Here is a 20,059-nt window from a genome sequence, read left to right as displayed (position 1 = left end):
GTCCAACATGGTCCTGGATGTTGAGAAGTAATTCAATACGGTCCTGATACAAGGAAATACGTTGCCAATATGGTCCTGGATTTTGGACCGACAGTCCTGGCTCTACATGTCGCATATGTATCGCGTATTCTATCGTATGACACGTCAGTACGCGGCCACGCCTGCCTAGAACCCACGTGTTAATGGCGTGAGAAATAACAAAAAGACAAACGCGTCGTGAGGTTTCGAACTCGCGACCACGGGCCGAACTTCCGAGCTGTAGCTACCACAGTAATTATGTTTAACTGGTTTCTATAGGACTGCACGGCCTAGTATATAAATCACGTTACCTTTTCCGCTGTAGCACGCACATACTTGTTTTTTTTGTTGCGAAAAACAGTAGGACTTTGCTACTAATAAGGTGCACATGGTCTTTTTGAGCCGGACGAGCCTGTTTTCTTTTTCTAAGCTATGGCCCAGATGAAAGACGGCAGCACACGCGTACGTTACAACAAACGAAACAGAAGGATCCTATTCTTGCGATTTGTTCTACGCATGCTAGGATAGCCGCGAAATAAATCATTTTATGAAAAGGGGAACATTTTGTCAATTGCTGAACAAAAATTGAGGTTCACAACAAGATTTTAAAACCGAGGACAATTTGAAAATCCGAAAAAAAATTGTAATTTTTTTTTTGAATAGCTCAACATGTTGTGAATAATGGCTTTGGAGCACGGGGCACATTGCACCTGTTATTTTTCACTAAAAAAATGGATTTTTACTGCCTGAAAAATTCCAAAAGTTTTATGTATATGCGTGTATAGAATATAGTAGTGTAATATAATTGTGCAAAATTTTATCAATATACGTGTGCTTGCATGTGAGAGATACAAAAAAGACAAATATATGAAAAAAAGACTTGTTGAACGAAAATTTATCGAAAACACTAACATTATTTAAATTACGAATCATTTTATGAATTGCTGAACAAAATTTGACATTCAGAACAAGAATTTATAACCGAGAACAATCTGGAAATCCAAAAAAAATTGCAAATATTTTTTCAATTGCTCAACATGTTGCAAATAATGGCTTTGGAGCATGAGCACATTGCGCCTGTTATTTCTAATTAAGAAAAATGGATTTTAATGCCTGAAAATTTCTAAAATTTTATGTATATGCATTTATAGTTGTGTAATGTAACTATGTAAAATTTCATCAATATATGTGCTTGCATGTGAGAGATACAGAAAAGATAAATACATGAAAAAAGAATTGTTGAACAAAAATTCATCAAAAACACTAATGTTATTTTAAATTCCGGATCATTTTTTGAAAAGGGGGCATTTTTAAAATTGCTGAACAAAATTTGAGATTCAGAACAAGAATTTATAACTGAGAAACATTTGAACATCCAAAAAATAAAAAATTGAAATATTTATTGATTGCGTGAACAAAAATTTGGAAATGGAGACATTTTTTAAAGTTCTAATATTTTCGTATACTGTGACCAAATTTTGAAACTTCAACTATTTTCGAAAAATGTGATTTGTTAAAAAAGGACTGTGATATTTGGCACACATGTGCCATATAAGCAAAACTGTCACACCTCTACTTCTTTCATTTTTAAGTACCACACGATCCCCCGTCCTTTGACCTCGCCTCCTCCCAAACGACCCCGCAAGCTCGCCCGAGAAACCTGCTTCTCCCGCACATCTCGTGCGCCCACCCCCGAGAAAACTGCCACTTCTTCACGTCTACCACATGATTTCTCCTCGGGACAAAGTTACCATTGTTGGGGAACGTAGTAATTTCAAAAAAATTCTACGCACACGCAAGATCATGGTGATGCATAGCAACGAGAGGGGAGAGTGTTGTCCACGTACCCTTGTAGACCGAAAGCGGAAGCGTTAACACAACGCGGTTGATGTAGTCGTACGTCTTCACGATCCGACCGATCAAGTACCGAACGCACGGCACCTCCGAGTTCAGCACACGTTCAGCTCGATGACGTCCCTCGAACTCCGATCCAGCCAAGTGTTGAGGGAGAGTTTCGTCAGCACGACGGAGTGGTGACGATGATGATGTTCTACCGACGCAGGGCTTCGCCTAAGCTCCGCTACGATATTATCGAGGTGTAATATGGTGGAGGGGGGCACCGCACACGGCTAAAAGATCGTTGATCAATTGTGTGTCTAGAGGTGCCCCCTGCCCCCGTATATAAAGGTGCAAGGGGGAGGCCGCCGGCCTAGGAGGTAGAGGCGCGCCAGGAGGAGTCCTACTCCTACCGGGAGTAGGACTCCCCCCCTTTCCATGTTGGACTAGGAGTGGAAGGGGGAAGAGGCGGAGGGAAGGAAGGAAGGGGGGCGCCGCCCCCCTCTCCTTGTCCTATTCGGACTGGGGGGGGAGGGGGGCGCGGCCCTGCCCTAGCCTCCTCTCCTCTCTTCCACCAAGGCCCATTAAGTTACCGGGGGGGTTCCGGTAACCTCCCGGTACTCCGGAAAAATCCCGATTTCACCCGGAACACTTCCGATGTCCAAACATAGGCTTCCAATATATCAATCTTTATGTCTCGACCATTTCGAGACTCCAAGTCATGTCCGTGATCACATCCGGGACTCCGAACAACCTTCGGTACATCAAAACATATAAACTCATAATATAACTGTCATCGTAACGTTAAGCGTGCGGACCCTATGGGTTCGAGAACTATGTAGACATCACCGAGACACCTCTCCGGTCAATAACCAATAGCGGAACCTGGATGCTCATATTGGTTCCCACATATTCTACGAAGATCTTTATCGGACAGACCGCATAACAACATACGTTGTTCCCTTTGTCATCGGTATGTTACTTGCCCGAGATTCGATCGTCGGTATCTCGATACCTAGTTCAATCTCGTTACCGGCAAGTCTCTTTACTCGTTCCGTAATACATCATCCCGCAACTAACTCATTAGTTACAATGCTTGCAAGGCTTATAGTGATGTGCATTACCGAGTGGGCCCAGAGATACCTCTCCGACAATCGGAGTGACAAATCCTAATCTCGAAATACGCCAACCCAACAAGTACCTTTGGAGACACCTGTAGAGCACCTTTATAATCACCCAGTTACGTTGTGACGTTTGGCAGCACACAAAGTGTTCCTCCGGTAGACGGGGGTTGCATAATCTCATAGTCATAGGAACATGTATAAGTCATGAAGAAAGCAATAGCAACATACTAAACGATCGAGTGCTAAGCTAACGGAATGGGTCAAGTCAATCACATCATTCTCCTAATGATGTGATCCCGTTAATCAAATGACAACTCATGTCTATGGCTAGGAAACATAACCATCTTTGATCAACGAGCTAGTCAAGTAGAGGCATACTAGTGACACTCTGTTTGTCTATGTATTCACACATGTATTATGTTTCCGGTTAATACAATTCTAGCCTAATAAACATTTATCATGATATAAGGAAATAAATAATACTTTATTATTGCCTCTAGGGCATATTTCCTTCAACCATGGTATTCGTATGCAAGTTATCAGGCCTATGTTGCGTAACTTACCGTGCTATTTACATAGAACGTACTAGGTACTATGCTTCAACAACTACACCCCTTCAAAGTTACCACTGTGTTTTGTACACAAGTTATAAGGTCTTTGATGTGTAAAATACCGTGGTACTTACACATAAGTTATCAGGGTATATGTACATCAACCTCCCCCCCCCCCCCCCCCCGGTCAAAGTTACCATGGGAGATTGTACATGAGTTACCGGGTCTACAGTTCGTATATTATCATGGTACTTGCACCTAAAAACCTGGGTGTGTTTCGGTAGCTTTTTCCATAGGTCAAAAATTACCACGATGTTTTTGCGTAACTTATCATGCCTATAGCACGTGTTCCCTTCATGACACTAAACATTATGTGACTTTCCGGTGGCACGCCATGTGTTGTGTTCATCCAAGAGGCCCACGCGCAAGGCGAGTGTATGTTTTTAACAACTTATTTTTCTTCGGTAAAAAAGTTACCATCATGTTTATATTGCAAGTTATCGGTTATGCGGTGCTTATATTATCATGTTATTTACACAAAAAATATTGGGGATGTTTTAAATAACTTTTTCCTGGGACAAAAAGTTATCATGGTGATTCTAGGTAGACTATCAAGCCCGTAGTGCTAAAATATCATGTTATTTACACAAAATTTATCAGGGGTATGTTTCAGCAAATTCCCCTCCCCCCCCCCAGGTCAAAAACTTATCATGGTGTTTAGTTATCGCAGTGCATATGTTTTTCATGCTATTTACACATAAAAATGCCAGGGGAGGGAGGTATATATACTACCGTGCTATTTACACAGAAGATACTGGAGTATCTTTTCAAAAAAAATCCCTACGGTCAAAGTTACCATGGTGTTTTTACCTCAGTTATCAGATGTGCGCTGCGTATATTATCATCTATTTACACATAAATTATCGGGTATCTTTTCACATTTGTCTTCCGCGATGGTTAAAGTTATCACGATGTTTGTATCTAAATTATCAGGTCTATGGCGTGAATGTTATCGTGCTATTTACAGAAATTACCGGGGGGCGGGTTCAACAAATTTATTCCCAGTAATCAAAGTTACCACGATGCTTGAAACAAAAAGTTTTTCAGTGCTAACATATTAAAGGCAAAAACATGTCAAAAACAGTATTTCTCTTAGCTTGTTCAACAATGAGTGTCATAGGCGAGGTGCGTGCGGGAAAGGAAGGAGATCGGGAGGCGTGCGGGAAAGGAAAGAAATCGGGAGGTCGGTCAGGGAGGACGTGCGGGAAAGAAATGAGATCGGGAGGGAACTGACGGAGCTGGATGCGTGTGGCAGTTTCGCAATCTACCACACGGTTACCATATAAATATTTCGTTAAAATAAACAGAAAAGGAAGTAAATAAAAATGAAGCAGAAAAAACGGAAAAGAAAAAAATTATGGTTCGAAACCATGTGCATCTACAAGTCTGTGCGTGCTACAGCGAAAAAGACTACGCGATTTATTTACTAGGCGGTGCATCCTATATTGAACAGAGAAATATACTTTGTGCGGTGGCTAGCGCAGGGCGAAGTTTAGCCCGGGGTCGCCAGTTTGAGATCCTCGCCAAGCCGGCCCATATTATTTTTGTTATTTCTGGCGCCACTGACATGTGGGTCCCTGGCAGGCATGGCCCCGTACAGACATGTCATACGAGAGAATACGCGATATGTATGCGACAAGTAGAGCCAGGACTGTCGGTCCAAAATCAAGGACCGTATTGGCAACGTATTTCCTTGTATCAGGACCGTATTGGATCACTTCTCAACATCCAAGACCATGTTGGACCTTGCCGCCAACTTCCGTGACTATACGTGCAATTATCTCTAATTAAGTACATGGAATTAGCACCCTTAAACTACCAAGTTAGCGGCTACACAAGGTAAGTTAACGCGTAGATTTCAGATCCCTGTCTGTACACATTTTGAACGATCAGACCATAGACCAGCCTTTTTTAAGTCTTGGGGTCGCAATCAGCTATGTTTGCAGCAACATCTCTATATTTCAGCTCAGAAGGGGACACCGCTTTTATCTCTAGCCGCTGCTGAGGGGATGGTAATGTGCGAGCTTTAGCTTCGAAGGGATCCTCCGCAGAATGTACAGGACAAGAGCCGAAGGAACAATTTCGACAAGCTGTAGAAAAAAGAGGTTAACATCAATGCCAATGATGGTTTCAATTTATAGACTAGGCAAAAAATAAAACGAGGTGGTGACTATGGGCTGCAAAAGTCACACATACGAGGTAATATATGAAATTCAGAATTGGATGGTCAAGAACATCCAGATCAGCATCTTTATTGAAGGCAGCGAAACACATCTGCAGAAAAACAAAAGTGCGTCAGCAAAAGTGAGAAATGAACCATATGACTTGCAATCTCGTTCAAGGATCGGAGGACAGACATCCTTACCATTACGCATCTTGCCAAGAAGCAACAGGAACAAATAGTGGCCACTCTGCCGACCTCGCTCAGCTTTTGTTGCCTCCCTTTAGACTCGATAGGGAAACGCTTCAACATGAGGAATAGCCTGCCAAACAAATCAGAAGCACACGGATACAGTTAGTAACCATAGTGTTATAGTTGTATTGTATAATTAAATAGATCAAACCCTGAACCAAATGGGTATAGTCTACAGTACCAAACTACAGAACCGTTACTAGACTGCGGCTAGCCTCACTAATTAATTTGACTGTAAACATGATCTAAATGAATCATAATTCAAACTTTATGAAAGAGGTATTCTTACCTCCCTCCGTACAGCAGAAAACCCAGGGCAGCGGAAAATGACAGTCCCGCAATGAATAACTTTGAAAGCACAAGCATAGATGGATTTGGATTCAACCACAACAATACCCACACCAAAACCTGAAAGCAAATGTATTCGAGTATTTTCAGCCAAGGCAGTCAAACGGTGATTGAGCACACATAATAAAAACAGATGAACAGAGCAGTTAGTTAAGTGAGAAGAACTCATGTAGAACAGGCATGTGAGGGGTCAGTATTTAATTAAAAAACATCAACCATCAAAGACTACAATAAATGACTAAGTGCAAACTATTTCCCTATTACCTTCATGCATTGTTTCTGTTATACTGTTCCAGATATCCACTACTCCCTCTGACAAAACATACGGCATCCACACATAACTTTGACCACCAATATAATTTATCTGCCTCAATGCTATAATTTCCATTGCAGATAAGTACAGAACCCATATATATTATCGGTCTCATTGATGGTCAAAGTTAAACCTCGAAATGCATGACATACATGACCCACATATACTATTGGTCTAACCGATGGTCAAGTGTATCATAGTTTTTCATATTAAAAAGAGTTTTCACAAATAAACCAGTACGATAAAAGGGAAAACATCCTGACATGTATAGGGTTTAGGGTCAGACAGTTCTCGTATAACTATACAAAATACTACTACCTCTATACCAAAATATAAGACGTTTTTGCAGTTCAATTTGAACAACAAAAACATCTTATATTTTAATACGGAGGGAGTACCTATGTACCAAAATATAAGACATTTTTGCAGTTCAAAAGACGTTACATACGTCTTATATTTTGGTACAGAGGGAGTAACAAATAGTGCAAATTTATATTAAAAAAACTACTTTACCTGCATTGCATAAACGACACCATTAATAATATAGAAACCTGATCTGAGGCCATCAGTGTCTAGACCACGTGCTTGATAAGATATTTCAGCCCAGAAAAGTGCCAACATTGCATAGGTAGTGAAGAATGCAAGCCCCGGCAGATCAAGAATAACATGCTGAAAGATCTGAAATAAAATAAACACGATTAGAACTCTGGTCAATCAAATTGAATATTTCATTCGAGTGACAGAAAATAATGAAGGCATCCAAACCTGAGGGTTCACTAGTTGCACTTGGCGACGAAAAGCAAAGATGGAACACCTTGCTGCAGATTAGCAACGGAGTAAAATTAGCATTACACAGGATATAAATGAGGATGCAACTTTTACCCCAGTTGAGACTGAACAATGTACCTCCATTAACCAAGAAATTAAGGAACTGGAAGACCTTTTGTGTTGTCCATCCATATTCAGGCACTCTGTGCTGTATTCTGGCAACTTGGATCTGCATATACACAAACATAGCTCAGTTTTAATATTGCCTTCTCTTCCTCGAGTAAATTTATTCATCAAGCTGTAAACATTGGCATGTGCACGTGGCAAGTATAAACCTTACTAGTAGAACCTAAGATATTTATTTATTCATTTGCAAGGAACCGAGGTATTTACAGTTGACAGTTCATAGAATTATATGCATAATTCGGATGATATCAACGCATTCTTATCCGCCAAGGTTTTCATGGATTAGAGAGATAAGCATGAAAGCAACACAGGTCCTTGGCCACCAATCCGTATTCGGAATCACAGTTTTCCCTTGATTGATCTAAAGCTCTGTGAGATGCTATTCGTTGGCACTATCGGCTTTAACACAAAACACTAGTATTATGCTGAAGCGACAAAGCAAATAAAAACAGCCTTTATTCTCTAGTGAAATCGCTGGTTGTGACATCACAAATTTATTCATCGGTACTCCTGCCAAATATTCTCTTGCCTTGCCACCAGGGCACCAACCTAGCAGTAGAAGGGGTACAGGTTTGTTCCGAGGACAGATTGGATGCTTACGAAGGAGGAGGCGGCGATGAGGCCGTAGAGTGCGGCGAGGGCCCAGAAGATCCCGTCCTGCCACGCCGGCGAGCCGTTCACGTGCTCCCACCACCCCGCGAAGGCCGCCGGCAAGGGCACCGGCGCCAGAGCCGGTGCCAGCGCCGCCGCCGCCATCGCCGCCAGGCTGCACGGAGATCCCTGGAAAAGAGAGACAGACGGCCTTCCTCTCCGGTAGTAGAATCAAAAAAATTGGGTGGCTTGGGGAATCTGGTGGTGCCGCTGGCGGCGACGTGGATTTGTAGGGGCGGCTCGCGTCACCTTCGTAGCTCGGACGGGAGGGGGAACACAGGTTGGATCGGAGCCGACGTGTTTGGTACAGTTTTGTAGTGCAGGTACAGCCGCGCTCTGCTTATATCTGCGCCCGCGTTCTTGGCTAGAATTAGGACTCCGGCTCGGGAGCCCATCCGAGTCCGGGGAAACATCAGCTTTTATGTTCTTGTTGTCCTAAAAAGAAAAGAAAAGGAAAGAATCCTCAGGTACGTCGGATCCTGATCAAACGAGTACAATTATTTACTGTAGCACGACAATTTTCCTGATAATTTTTTACACTACATGATAGTTTTATTTTAGAACTTGGTAAATTTTACACGGCGGCGTGATAAATTTATCTGTTTCATATGTCAAATCTAGATGTTCGCTGGCAAAAGCTAAAAATCCGACGTCGAATTTTTAACATTTAGAAGAAGAAATAAACAGACCAACTCAGTGTGCGAGAGATTCGAAAGCGAAATAAGGAGTGTCTGCAAGAGGCCCCTCTCCCCGCCGCATGAGGAAGCGGATCCCTGCCTTCCCCGCTTGCTTCGGCGGCGGGAGGAGGTGAGGATCTCGCTCATCTTCTTTAGGCGTGTAGATAGGGTAGGATTAGGCCATGTCAGTGTCGATTTGGAGAAGGGTTCGTCGTCGATCTGGAGAAATAAATCTGCCACTTCCCTTCTCCCGTGTCGGTGTTGGTGGTGCCGTCATGAGGGCGGCGTTGCTCTCCGTTGATCTGTGTATCAAGCGGTAGTTTGGATCCCATGTCCGCTGGTGGTAGCGACGTACACCAGGATAAATTTGCTCCTCGTGAGTCTCTGGATCGCCCTGGTTCTTTCTTTTTCTTTTTGCGAGAAAACTTTCGGTCTATTCATTTTCGATCATGGCAGTACAACGAACACAAAAAATAAAAAAAATACATCCAGATCCGTAGACCATGCTAGCGACGACTATAAGCACTGAAGCGAGTCGAAGACGCGCCGCCGTCATTGCCCCTCAATCGCCGGAGCCAGGCAAAACTTGTTTTGATAGACAGTCGGGAAGTTGTCGTGCTAAGGCCCCGTAGGATCAGCGCAGCAGAACAACAATCGCTTGGGTTCTTTGATCAAACAGGGCGGCGAAGCGGCGTCGACGTCTTGGCCTTGTGAGTTTTGTTCTCCCTTCCCTCCCCGTCGTGGTGCCGGCGTATTCCCCATCATCACCGTGGTGGTAGGGTCCTGGTGTGCAAGTGTGGGAGGATCTATGGATTTGCGTGTTGATTCCTCGGCGATGGCTATTGCTCTGGTGTGCTGGTCCTTGGTGGCCAAAGTTGAAGACTTCCCATCTGCCATGGTTGTCTTCAAGAAGGTGTTGGCTCCAGGAGAAGTGGCAGCGGCACGCCCTCAACTCGCTCGGGTGAGGGTAGTCTTCGTGAGGTGGTCTGAGGACCTCGTTGTAAATTTATTTACTTTTCGGGTGCTTTGTATTTACATCTAAATCATCAATATAATCCTAAGGTCCTTTTCGCAAAAAAGAAGAAGAAGAAATAAGCATTTGGATACTTGTTGGCGGGGCGAGTCATGAAAACACCCGTTTTTGTGTTTGGTTATTATAATCCGACGCGGTCAGGTCCAGGGTCCAGCTTAATTGGATATTTGTTGTCTCTTTCATGTATTGGTTGGCCAAAAAAAGGAAATTAGACAGCGTCCAGTCCACTGTCCACAGATTTACGGAGTACTATAGTTGATAAGTAACACTCACCTTAATTATGATCATACTACTTTGTTTTTTAGCAGGTAACTCGCGATTACCTACCATGTGTTGATTGATTTTGTTCGCATGTAGCACGCCCGCAACTCGCCAACCTCCTAACCTACCACAAACCTCAGTATCTACAGCGTGTTAGCAATGCAGGTCAAACCTGATGAGCATCGTGCCAATATTCTACGGCACTTGCGTTGTTGTTGGTGTAGCAGCCAGTGCGATGGGAGACGGACCTTGTCGCCAGGCGACTCGTGAACTGCTGAATTGTTCTGCTACATGTTGCCAAGTTGTTTGTTTCGGGGGTTTTTTTTTTGGAGTGCTGAAAGTTCCGAAGGAGTATTCAGCACAGAGGTTACCATCTCACCGGTCTGTGTCACCGTCGGCACACATTCAGACAAAACCAACGATCAACTAACCAGAACGAGAAGATACGTAACTTTCATATGCAAAAGCCACTTTCGACTAGTTAGGCCTGTCTTTGTGACCACAGAACAAGAATCATTCGAGCTTCGGTTCTCCCTTGTATTGTTTTGTGTTAATGGTAGGATTCAGCATTAATTGCTCCATCCTCGGCCCACCTCCGGTGCCCATCTTCTGGTATATAAGTCATTTATTAACTTGGAAAAATAATAAGAGGAGGACTTTCGGGACGAAGCGCCGCCATCTCGAGGCGGAACTTGGGCAGGAGCACTTTTGCCCTCCAGCGGAGCGATTCCGCCGGGGGAACTTCCCTCCCGGAGAGGGTAATCATCGTCATCATCATCACCAACAACCTTTCCATCTTTGGGAGGGCAATTTGCATCAACATCTTCAACAACACCATCTCCTCTCAAACCCTAGTTCATCTCTTGTGTTCAATCTTTGTATCGGAACCCTAGATTGGTACTTGTGGGTGACTAATAGTGTTGATTACATCTTGTAGTTGATTACTGTATGGTTTATTTGGTGGAGGACTATATGTTCAAATCCATTATGCTATTTAATACCCCTCTGATCTTGAGCATGATTATCATTTGTGAGTAGTTATTTTAGTTCTTGAGGTCATGGGAGAAATTTTATTACAAGTAATCATGTGAACTTGATATGTGTTCGATATTTTGATGATATGTATGTTGTGATTCTTTTAGTGGTGTCAGGTGAACGTCGACTACATGGCACTTCACCTTATTAGGACCTAATGGAATGCATTGTGGAGTAGTTATTAGATGATGGGTTGCTAGAGTGACAGAAGCTTAAACTCTAGTTTATGCGCTGCTTCATAAATGACTAATTTGGATCCACAAATTTAATGCTATGGTTAGATTTTTATCTTAATACTTTTCTTGTAGTTGCGGATGCTTGCGAGGGGGTTAATCATAGGTAGGAGGTTTGTTCAAATAAAAACAGCACCTAAGCACCGGTCCACTCACATATCAAATTATCAAAGTAGCAAACACAAATCAAACCAGCATGATGAAAGTGACTAGATGAAATTCCCGTGTACCCTCAAGAACGATTTGCTTATCATAAGAGACCGTTTTGGCCTGTCCTTTGCCACAAAAGGATTGGGCTACCTTTCTGCACTTTATTTACCGTTACCGTTACTTGCTCGTTACAAATTACCTTGGTATCAAACTACTCATTACCGACAATTTCAGTGCTTGCAAAAATTATCTTGCTAAAAACCACTTGTCATTTCCTTCTGCTCCTCGTTGGGTTAGACACTCTTACTTATTGAAAGGAGTACGATTGATCCCCTATACTTGTAGGTCATCAAGGAGAACTAGACATGGCTGGCGCCACGGAAGATCATCGAACAAACAACCTGTTGCCCTTCATCGTACGCCACTGGGACCCGCCACCGCAGCTTTGACTTCACAGTAACAAACCAGCCAAGGCAATCCCGCGGACACGCCAGAGAAGAGCCAACTACCTCAACCATAGCCACGTGCCCGACATTGCTCCCCCATCATCGTTGCCACAGAGGCCTCGACGCCAACACCACCATCTTCCACTGGCCCGCTCGCCAATACTCGGCTGCAAAGACAAAACCCCCAAGGAGGAATAGGGCACCAAGGCAGCGACATCGTCCGATCAAACAAGATCAAAGTTTTCCTCCAGAGTGCAACGATCCGCGTGGGAGGGGTGTGGAACGATGCCTCCAAGAAGGTAAGCGACGACCATGGGCACCGCCAACGCTGGTCATGGCGACAACCGATATAGGCTCTTCACCCAAGCTCACGACATCACCTCATCCACGCATCATCTCACCATGGCGTCCACCTAGCACCACCACCGAGCCAACTCACAGTTGAAGAATCCCATCGTCGGAGCAGCCGACCGCACCTTGCAAAGGCCACCGGCCAACACTAGTTGCTAGATCCCCCAACCGCCGATAGAAGTCGGGTCACCGGACGCAACACGAACCATCTATCCTTGCCGAGTACCACGCCGACAGGGACCAAAGATAAGCCGACCGATGCCATGAACTACCTTGGTTCACAGCCGTGACCAAGATCCCACGCGCACGTGCACCCGCTGGAGAACGCAGAAGAACCAACAGCCGCATGCGCGCTCCTGTTCCATCACTACGCATTGCTCCACCACGCCACCCACTGGCTGCCCCGCCGCCCAAGCAGCAGCCTCTCACCGCACATTTGTCCAACCTCACGACGACAGATCCTCGCCGCCGGACCCTTGTGCCGCACCTCCCCATGCAAACTCAGCGTGACCCGGCCAGGGCCAAAGCACCTCATAAGACCACCTCAGAGCAGCCACAAAACGGATCCGCCACAACCAACCCTCCAAGCCGCTCCCACCGACGCCGCCACTCGCTACCAACACCAATGACGACTGCCATGATCAGGCCCGCCCTGCCGTGCCACTGTAGGACTCCTGCGCCATCAGCCCTAGGGCATGCCACCATGTCACCGAGCAGCAGCAGTGCCACAGAGTGGGTGTTGCTGCAATGTCTCGAGCAGCCGCCGCCACCACCCCTCATGCCCGTAACTGCTGCATCCACCATGCGGAAGGAGATGCCCTACTGCCACCGTCCTGGGGACCAGCCGAGCTTCGCTGGCGGCTCCTATGGTGGTGGCAAGACGAGGGAAATGGCGGGAGGTCGCTCGTGGGTGGCAGCATGCGGCTAGGGTTCCCCGTGGAACCGCCAGGGGAGGGCGGCGCGGGCGGGGGGAGGGGTGGGGGAGTACCACTCTTAGGCCAGTTGCGCGATGAAAGATCGTGGGATGTCGCCTAGAGGGGGGGGTGAATAGGCGCTTTAAAATAATTACAGTTTAGGCTTGAACAAATGCGGAATAAAACTAGCGTTTAATTTGTGAAGCACAAAACCTAAAACAGCTAGGCTCACCTATGTGCACCAACAACTTATCTAAGAAAGATAAACAACTAACTGATAACAAGATATATATCATGAAACACTATGGCTATCACAAGGTAAAGTGCATAAGTAAAGGGCTCGGGTAAGAGATAACCGAGGCACGCGGGGACGATGATGTATCCTGAAGTTCACACTCTTGCGGATGCTAATATCCGTTTGGAGCGGTGTGGAGGCACAATGCTCCCCAAGAAGCCACTAGGGCCACCGAAATCTCCTCACGCCCTTGCGCAATGCAAGATTCCATGATTCCACTAAGGTACCCTTGAGGGCGGTCACCAAACCCGTACAATTGGCAACCCTTGGGGGCGGTCACGGAACCCGTACACTTTGGCAACCCTTGGGGGCGGTCAACGGAACCCGTACAAATTGCTCAGGGCAATCTCCACAACCTAATTGGAGACCCTAACGCTTGCCCGGAGCTTTACCCCACAATGATTGAGCTCCGAGACATCACCAACCTTCTAGGGCTCCCAAGTGAGGGAGTCCTGGATTAGGGGGTCCTCGGGTGTTTGGACTATTTGATATGGGCCGGACTGATGGGTTGTGAAGATAAAGGCAGAAGACTTTCCCCCATGTCCGGGTAGGACTCCTATATGCGTGGATGGCAAGTTTGGTGTCTGGATATGTTATTTCCTTCCCTACTTACTGACTCTGTACAACACTAGGCCCCTTTGGTGTGTATATAAACCGGAGGGGTTAGTCTGTAGAGGCTATTAGAATAATCATAGGCTAGACAGTTAGGGTTTAGCCATTACGATCTCGAGGTAGATCTACTCTTGTAACCTTCATACACACCGAATATAATCAAGCAGGACGTAGGATTTTACCTCCATCAAGAGGGCCCAAACCTGGGGTAAACATCATGTCCCTACTGTCCCTTGTTACCATCCATCCTCAGACACACAACTTGGGACCCCCTACCCGAGATCTGCCGATTTTGACACCGACATTGGTGCTTTCATTGAGAGTTTCGTTGTGTTGTCGATAGAAGGATCGATGGCTCGCCTTGTCATCAATGATGACGCTGTTTTCGGGGAGACTTTTCTCCCTGGTCAACTCTTTGTGTTTGGCGGCTTCGTGCTATGTGCCAACTGGACCGGTCACCTTGAGCAGGTCGACAGCTACGCCCCTGGTCACCAGATCAGGTTTGGAAGTTTGAACTACATCACCGATATCCGAGGGGACTTGATCTTCGAGGGGTTCACGACCTCAGCCGCCGCTCCCCACCCGTACGAAGAAGGCCCTTCGGATTCATCATTGAATCCCGTTCAGGGGTCGACTCCCATGCCCGCCCTGGCCTTAGATCCGGGGCGGACCACTCTGTCCGAAGATGGTGTTGGAAATATTCCCTAGAGGCAATAATAAAATGGTTATTATTATATTTCCTTGTTCATGATAATTTTCTATTGTTCATGCTATAATTGTATTAACCGGAGACCGTAATACATGTGTGAATACGTAGACCACAATATGTCCCTAGTAAGCCTCTAGTTGACTAGCTCGTTGATCAATAGATGGTTACGGTTTCCTGACCATGGACATTGGATGTCGTTGATAACGAGATCACATCATTAGGAGAATGATGTGATGGACAAGACCCAATCCTAAGCATAGCACAAGATCGTGTAGTTCGTCTGCTAAAGCTTTTCTAATGTCAAGTATCATTTCCTTAGACCATGAGATTGTGCAACTCCCAGATACCGTAGGAATGCTTTGGGTGTGCCAAACGTCACAACGTAACTGGGTGGCTATAAAGGCACACTACGGGTATCTCCGAAAGTGTCTGTTGGGTTGGCACGAATCAAGACTGGGATTTGTCATTCCGTATGACGGAGAGGTATCTCTGGGCCCACTCGGTAATGCATCATCATAATGAGCTCAATGTGACTAAGTAGTTAGTCGCGGGATCATGCATTAAGAAACGAGTAAAGTGACTTGCCGGTAACGAGATTGAACGAGGTATTGGGATACCGACGATCGAATCTCGGGCAAGTAACGTACCGATTGACAAAGGGAATTGTATACATGATTGATTGAATCCCCGACATCGTGGTTCATCCGATGAGATCATCGTGGAACATGTGGGAGCCAACATGGGTATCCAGATCCCGTTGTTGGTTATTGGCTAGAGAGCTGTCTCGGTCATGTCTGCATGATTCCCGAACCCGTAGGGTCTACACACTTAAGGTTTGGTGACGCTAGAGTTGTTATGGGAATTAGTGTGCAATTACCGAATGTTGTTCGGAGTCCCGGATGAGATCCCGGACGTCACGAGGAGTTCCGGAATGGTCCGGAGGTAAAGATTTATATATGGGAAGTCCTATTTTGGCCACCGGAAAATGTTCGGGATTTTTCGGTATTGTACCAGGAAGGTTCTAAAAGGTTCCGGAGTGGGGCCCACCTGCATGGGGGACCCACATGAACGTGGGTAGTGGGGGCAAGGCCCCACACCCCTGGTCAAGGCACACCAAGATCCCCCCTTAGAAGGAATAAGATCATATCCTGAAGGGATAAGATCAAGATCCCTAAAAGGGGGGATAACAATCGGTGGGGAAGGGAAATGATGGGATTTCTTTCCCCCACCTTTGCCAACGCCCCAATGGACTTGGAGGGCAAGAAACCAGCCCCTCCACCCCTATATATAGTGGGGAGGTGCATGGGATCCACAGCCCTCTCCCTCCCCAACACCTCCTCCTCCTCCGTAGTGCTTGGCGAAGCCCTGCCGGAGAACTGCAAGCTCCACCACCACGCCGTCGTGCTGCCGGAGCTCTCCCTCAACTTCTCCTCTCCCATTGCTGGATCAAGAAGGAGGAGACGTCCCCGGGCTGTACGTGTGTTGAACGCGGAGGCGCCGTTGTTCGGCGCTTAGATCGGAATCAACCTCGATCTGAATCGCTGCGAGTACGACTCCTTCATCCGCGTTCTTGTAACGCTTCCGCATCGCGATCTTCAAGGGTATGAAGATGCACTCCCTTCTCTCTCGTTGCTAGTCTCTCCATAGATTGATCTTGGTGATGCGTAGAATTTTTTTTAATTTCTACAACGATCCCCAACAGATGGGAGGGTGAACCCCGCCGGACTCTCTCCCGTCAAGGAGCTCCCAGTCGGATACCCAGACGTGATCACGTCGTCAACAGACCCGGACTCAAACGGGGCTCTCCCCATCATCAGGAAGCCGGATTTGCCTCTAGACGTCAACTCCGATCTCTTGAGGCCTGCACCTATCAGGCTCGGCCAAGTGGTTGTCACCAAACCTAGCCCCGCAGACCTCCAGACGCCTGTCCAGCTTTCACTCTTAAACGAAACACTGGACCTAATGCGATCTCTCACCATCACGGAAGTATCACCTCCGAACTACGCCCAGCTTGAGACGGGGGGCTGATAGTGGGGAATTATACGTCCCACCCACCACCCACTTAATAGCCACTATCGAGGATTTAATCGACATGCTAGACTACGCCTCCGAAGACATCGATGGCATGGACGACGATGTCGTAGCCGAGCCAGGTCAAAACCCGCCGGTCACTGGGCGTTGGACGGCCACTTCTACTTACGATGCATACATGGTGGACACGCCTGAGAAGAAGGACGACGATGGCACTCAAGATCCAGATGAGGACAAGCCCGTCGATGAACCACCAAAACGCTGGCGTCAACAGCGCCGCTCATGATCGTGTTGGGCAAGAGAAAGCAATACCCGCACCGGAGATAATGACACTCCAGAGAACGCCGAAGACCCCGATCACCCGGCTGAGCCTGCGTTCGAGCAGGATGAAAGGGAAGAGGGTCAATACAGCCCCGGACACGCCGATCACGAGGATTCAGAGGATAGTAACTACTTACCTGTCTCCGAAGGGATGTTAGCCTCGGTGACGAAGAATTCATCGTCCCAGAGGAACCCCTCGAACAAGAATGCTTCAAGCGACGGCTCATCGCTACTGCACGGAGCCTAAAAAAGAAGGAGCGGCAGATTCAAGCCAAACAGGATATGCTCAACGACAGATGGACCAAAGTCCTAGCCACCGAAGAAGGATATGGCTTTGAGCGCCCAAAAAAATCTATCCAAAGCGTAGGCTACTGCCACAATTCGACAACGAGGCCTTTGAGCCAATACCATCAAAACACAATCAGGATGATCAACCGGACCGACCACCACGTGGACGGGACAAAACGGCTAATTATGCCGAACACCAGCCCGCACCCCCTCGCCATAGAGGCAAGGAGACAGCGGCTCCGGGATACACGTATGACCTACGTCAGGACCTGGATAATAGAGCCGGCCAGACCAGATCAACCTACGGATCAAGAGGACGTGCCCCAGCACGAGATGACGACCATCAAGCCTGGCGCGATAAGCACAACCAAGTCCAGGATCAGCACCGAACACAGACGTCATCCGAACTCCGTCGCGATGTCGCCTGATACAGAGGTGCCGCACACCCTATGTGCTTTACCGATGAGGTAATGCATCACCAGTTTCCGAAAGGGTTTAAACCCATAAACATCGAGCCATACGATGGAACGACAGATCCCGCCGTATGGATTGAGGATTTTCTTCTCCACATTCACATGGCTCGCGAAGATGATCTCCACGCTATTAAATACCTCCCTCTAAAGCTAAAAGGACCAGCACGACACTCGTTGAATAGCCTCCCAGAGAACTCCATTGGCAGCTGGGAGGACTTAGAGGACGCTTTTTGGGACAACTTTCAGGGCACTTATGTCCGGCCACCGGACGCTGATGACCTGAGTCACATAGTCCAGCAACCCGGAGAGTTAGCCCGCAAACTTTGGACTCGGTTCTTAATTAAAAGAACCAAATCGTCGACTGTCCGGACGCTGAAGCCTTAGCGGCATTTAAGTATAGCGTCCATGACGAATGACTCGCCCGACACCTCGATCAGGAAAAGCCAAAGACTATGGCAGCTCTTACTGCACTTATGACCCGCTTTTGTGCGAGCGAAGATAGCTGGTTAGCTCGTAGAAGCAACAGTACCACCGACCCCGGCACCTCCGAGGCTAGGGATGGCAATGGAAGGCCACGACGCAGCAAAAACAAGCGTCGGAACAACAATGAAGAAACAGAGGATACGACAGTAAACACCGGATTCAGTGGCTCTAAACCTGGTCAGCGGAAGAAGCCGTTCAAAGGAAATAGGGACGATCCATCTAATTTAGACAAAATACTGGATAGGCCCTGCCAGATCCATGCCCCCCTAACAAGCCTGCCAACCACACCAACAGAAACTGTTGGGTTTTTAAACAGGCCGGTAAATTAAACACCGAACATAAGGGGAAGGGACCTCAAAGCGAGGACGATGATGAGCCTCGCCCTCCGAACACTGGGGGACAGAAGAAGTTTCCCCCTGAGGTGAAAATGGTGAACATGATATATGTCACCCACATCCCCAAGAAGGAGCGCAAGCGCGCATTAAGGGACGTCTACGCCGTAGAGCCTGTCGCCCCAAAATTCAACCCATGGTCGGCTTGTCCGATCACCTTTGATCGCAGGGACCACCCAACCAGTATCCATCACGGAGGTTTGGCGGCCCTGGTGCTCGATCCTATCATCGACGGATACCATCTCACTAGAGTCCTTATGGACGGCGGCAGCAGCCTCAACTTGATCTATCAAGATACTATCCGTAAGATGGATATCGACCCGTCAATAATCAAGCCTAGTAACACTACCTTTAAAGGACTGATACCCGGCGTGGAGGCCCGTTGCATGGGTTCCTTAACACGGCTCTCTGGACAACTTCCGAAGTGAGGACTTGATCTTCGACATCGTCCCTTTTCGCAGTGGTTATCATGCACTGCTTGGGCGAACTGCTTTCGCCCGCTTCAATGCAGTCCCGCACTATGCTTCTTTGAAGCTCAAAATGCCCGGACCATGTGGCGTCATCACAGTAAATGGAAATATGGAGCACTCCCTCCGCATAGAGGAGCACACTGCGGCCCTAGCAGCCGAGGTACAAGGCGGCCTTATCAAGCCGAACAGCTCATCGGTCATCAAGACCCAGGACACTGCTAAGAGAGTCCAATCCGCATTATAGTGCGGCAGCTCGGTGGATCCCGAGATTGAATAGCAGTTTAGCCTCCGCCGATTGCCCTATAAGGTTGCCGCATACATACCAGCGTACATAACTACGCACTTAAAATACCTTGGGCAGCGCCGGAGGCACAGTAAGGAAAAGGTCCATAGTACGGCTTGACCCTATTCGAACCTTAATTTTTTTTCCAATTGCAGGTTCGTTAAAACCTGCCTACTATACGATTGTATAGGGGCTCTTTTCTAGGTCCCTCTTTATTGTAGATGACCATTGACTACTCCTCTCAAAGGATTTCTCACCAAGGAGAAACGGCACAGACGTGCAACAGGGCATCATTGGGATCTTCAAACCACTATTTTTTAAGCCCTGTATAAAC

General features: G+C 46.8%; 1 protein-coding gene across 1 annotated transcript; it reads right to left on the bottom strand.

The window, feature by feature from the left end:
* Positions 1-5,335: 5,335 nt before the first annotated feature.
* On the bottom strand, positions 5,336-8,665 carry LOC109747849 (tobamovirus multiplication protein 3). Its single transcript, XM_020306893.4, has 8 exons — positions 8,218-8,665; positions 7,570-7,660; positions 7,429-7,481; positions 7,177-7,341; positions 6,292-6,410; positions 5,955-6,072; positions 5,786-5,863; positions 5,336-5,679 (listed from the first exon to the last, which is right to left on the bottom strand). The coding sequence occupies exons 1-8, from the start codon at positions 8,371-8,373 to the stop codon at positions 5,581-5,583; spliced, it is 879 nt and encodes a 292-aa protein (XP_020162482.1). The 5' UTR covers positions 8,374-8,665; the 3' UTR covers positions 5,336-5,580.
* Positions 8,666-20,059: the final 11,394 nt, after the last annotated feature.

The sequence above is a fragment of the Aegilops tauschii genome, chromosome 6 (assembly GCF_002575655.3).
Source record: "Aegilops tauschii subsp. strangulata cultivar AL8/78 chromosome 6, Aet v6.0, whole genome shotgun sequence".
Classification (NCBI taxonomy): Eukaryota; Viridiplantae; Streptophyta; class Magnoliopsida; order Poales; family Poaceae; genus Aegilops; species Aegilops tauschii.
This window is presented reverse-complemented; position numbering and strand designations above follow the sequence as displayed.

Bases quoted from the DNA above. Each gene is read 5' to 3' on its own strand.
- LOC109747849 (XM_020306893.4), bottom strand. From the start codon at position 8,373: ATGGCGGCGGCGGCGCTGGCACCGGCTCTGGCGCCGGTGCCCTTGCCG. The intron at 5,864-5,954 runs GTAAGGATGTCT...GTTTTTCTGCAG, and splicing joins TCTTGGCAAGATGCGTAATG to ATGTGTTTCGCTGCCTTCAA. The intron at 5,680-5,785 runs GTATGTGTGACT...TTTTTTCTACAG, and splicing joins TGAATTTCATATATTACCTC to CTTGTCGAAATTGTTCCTTC.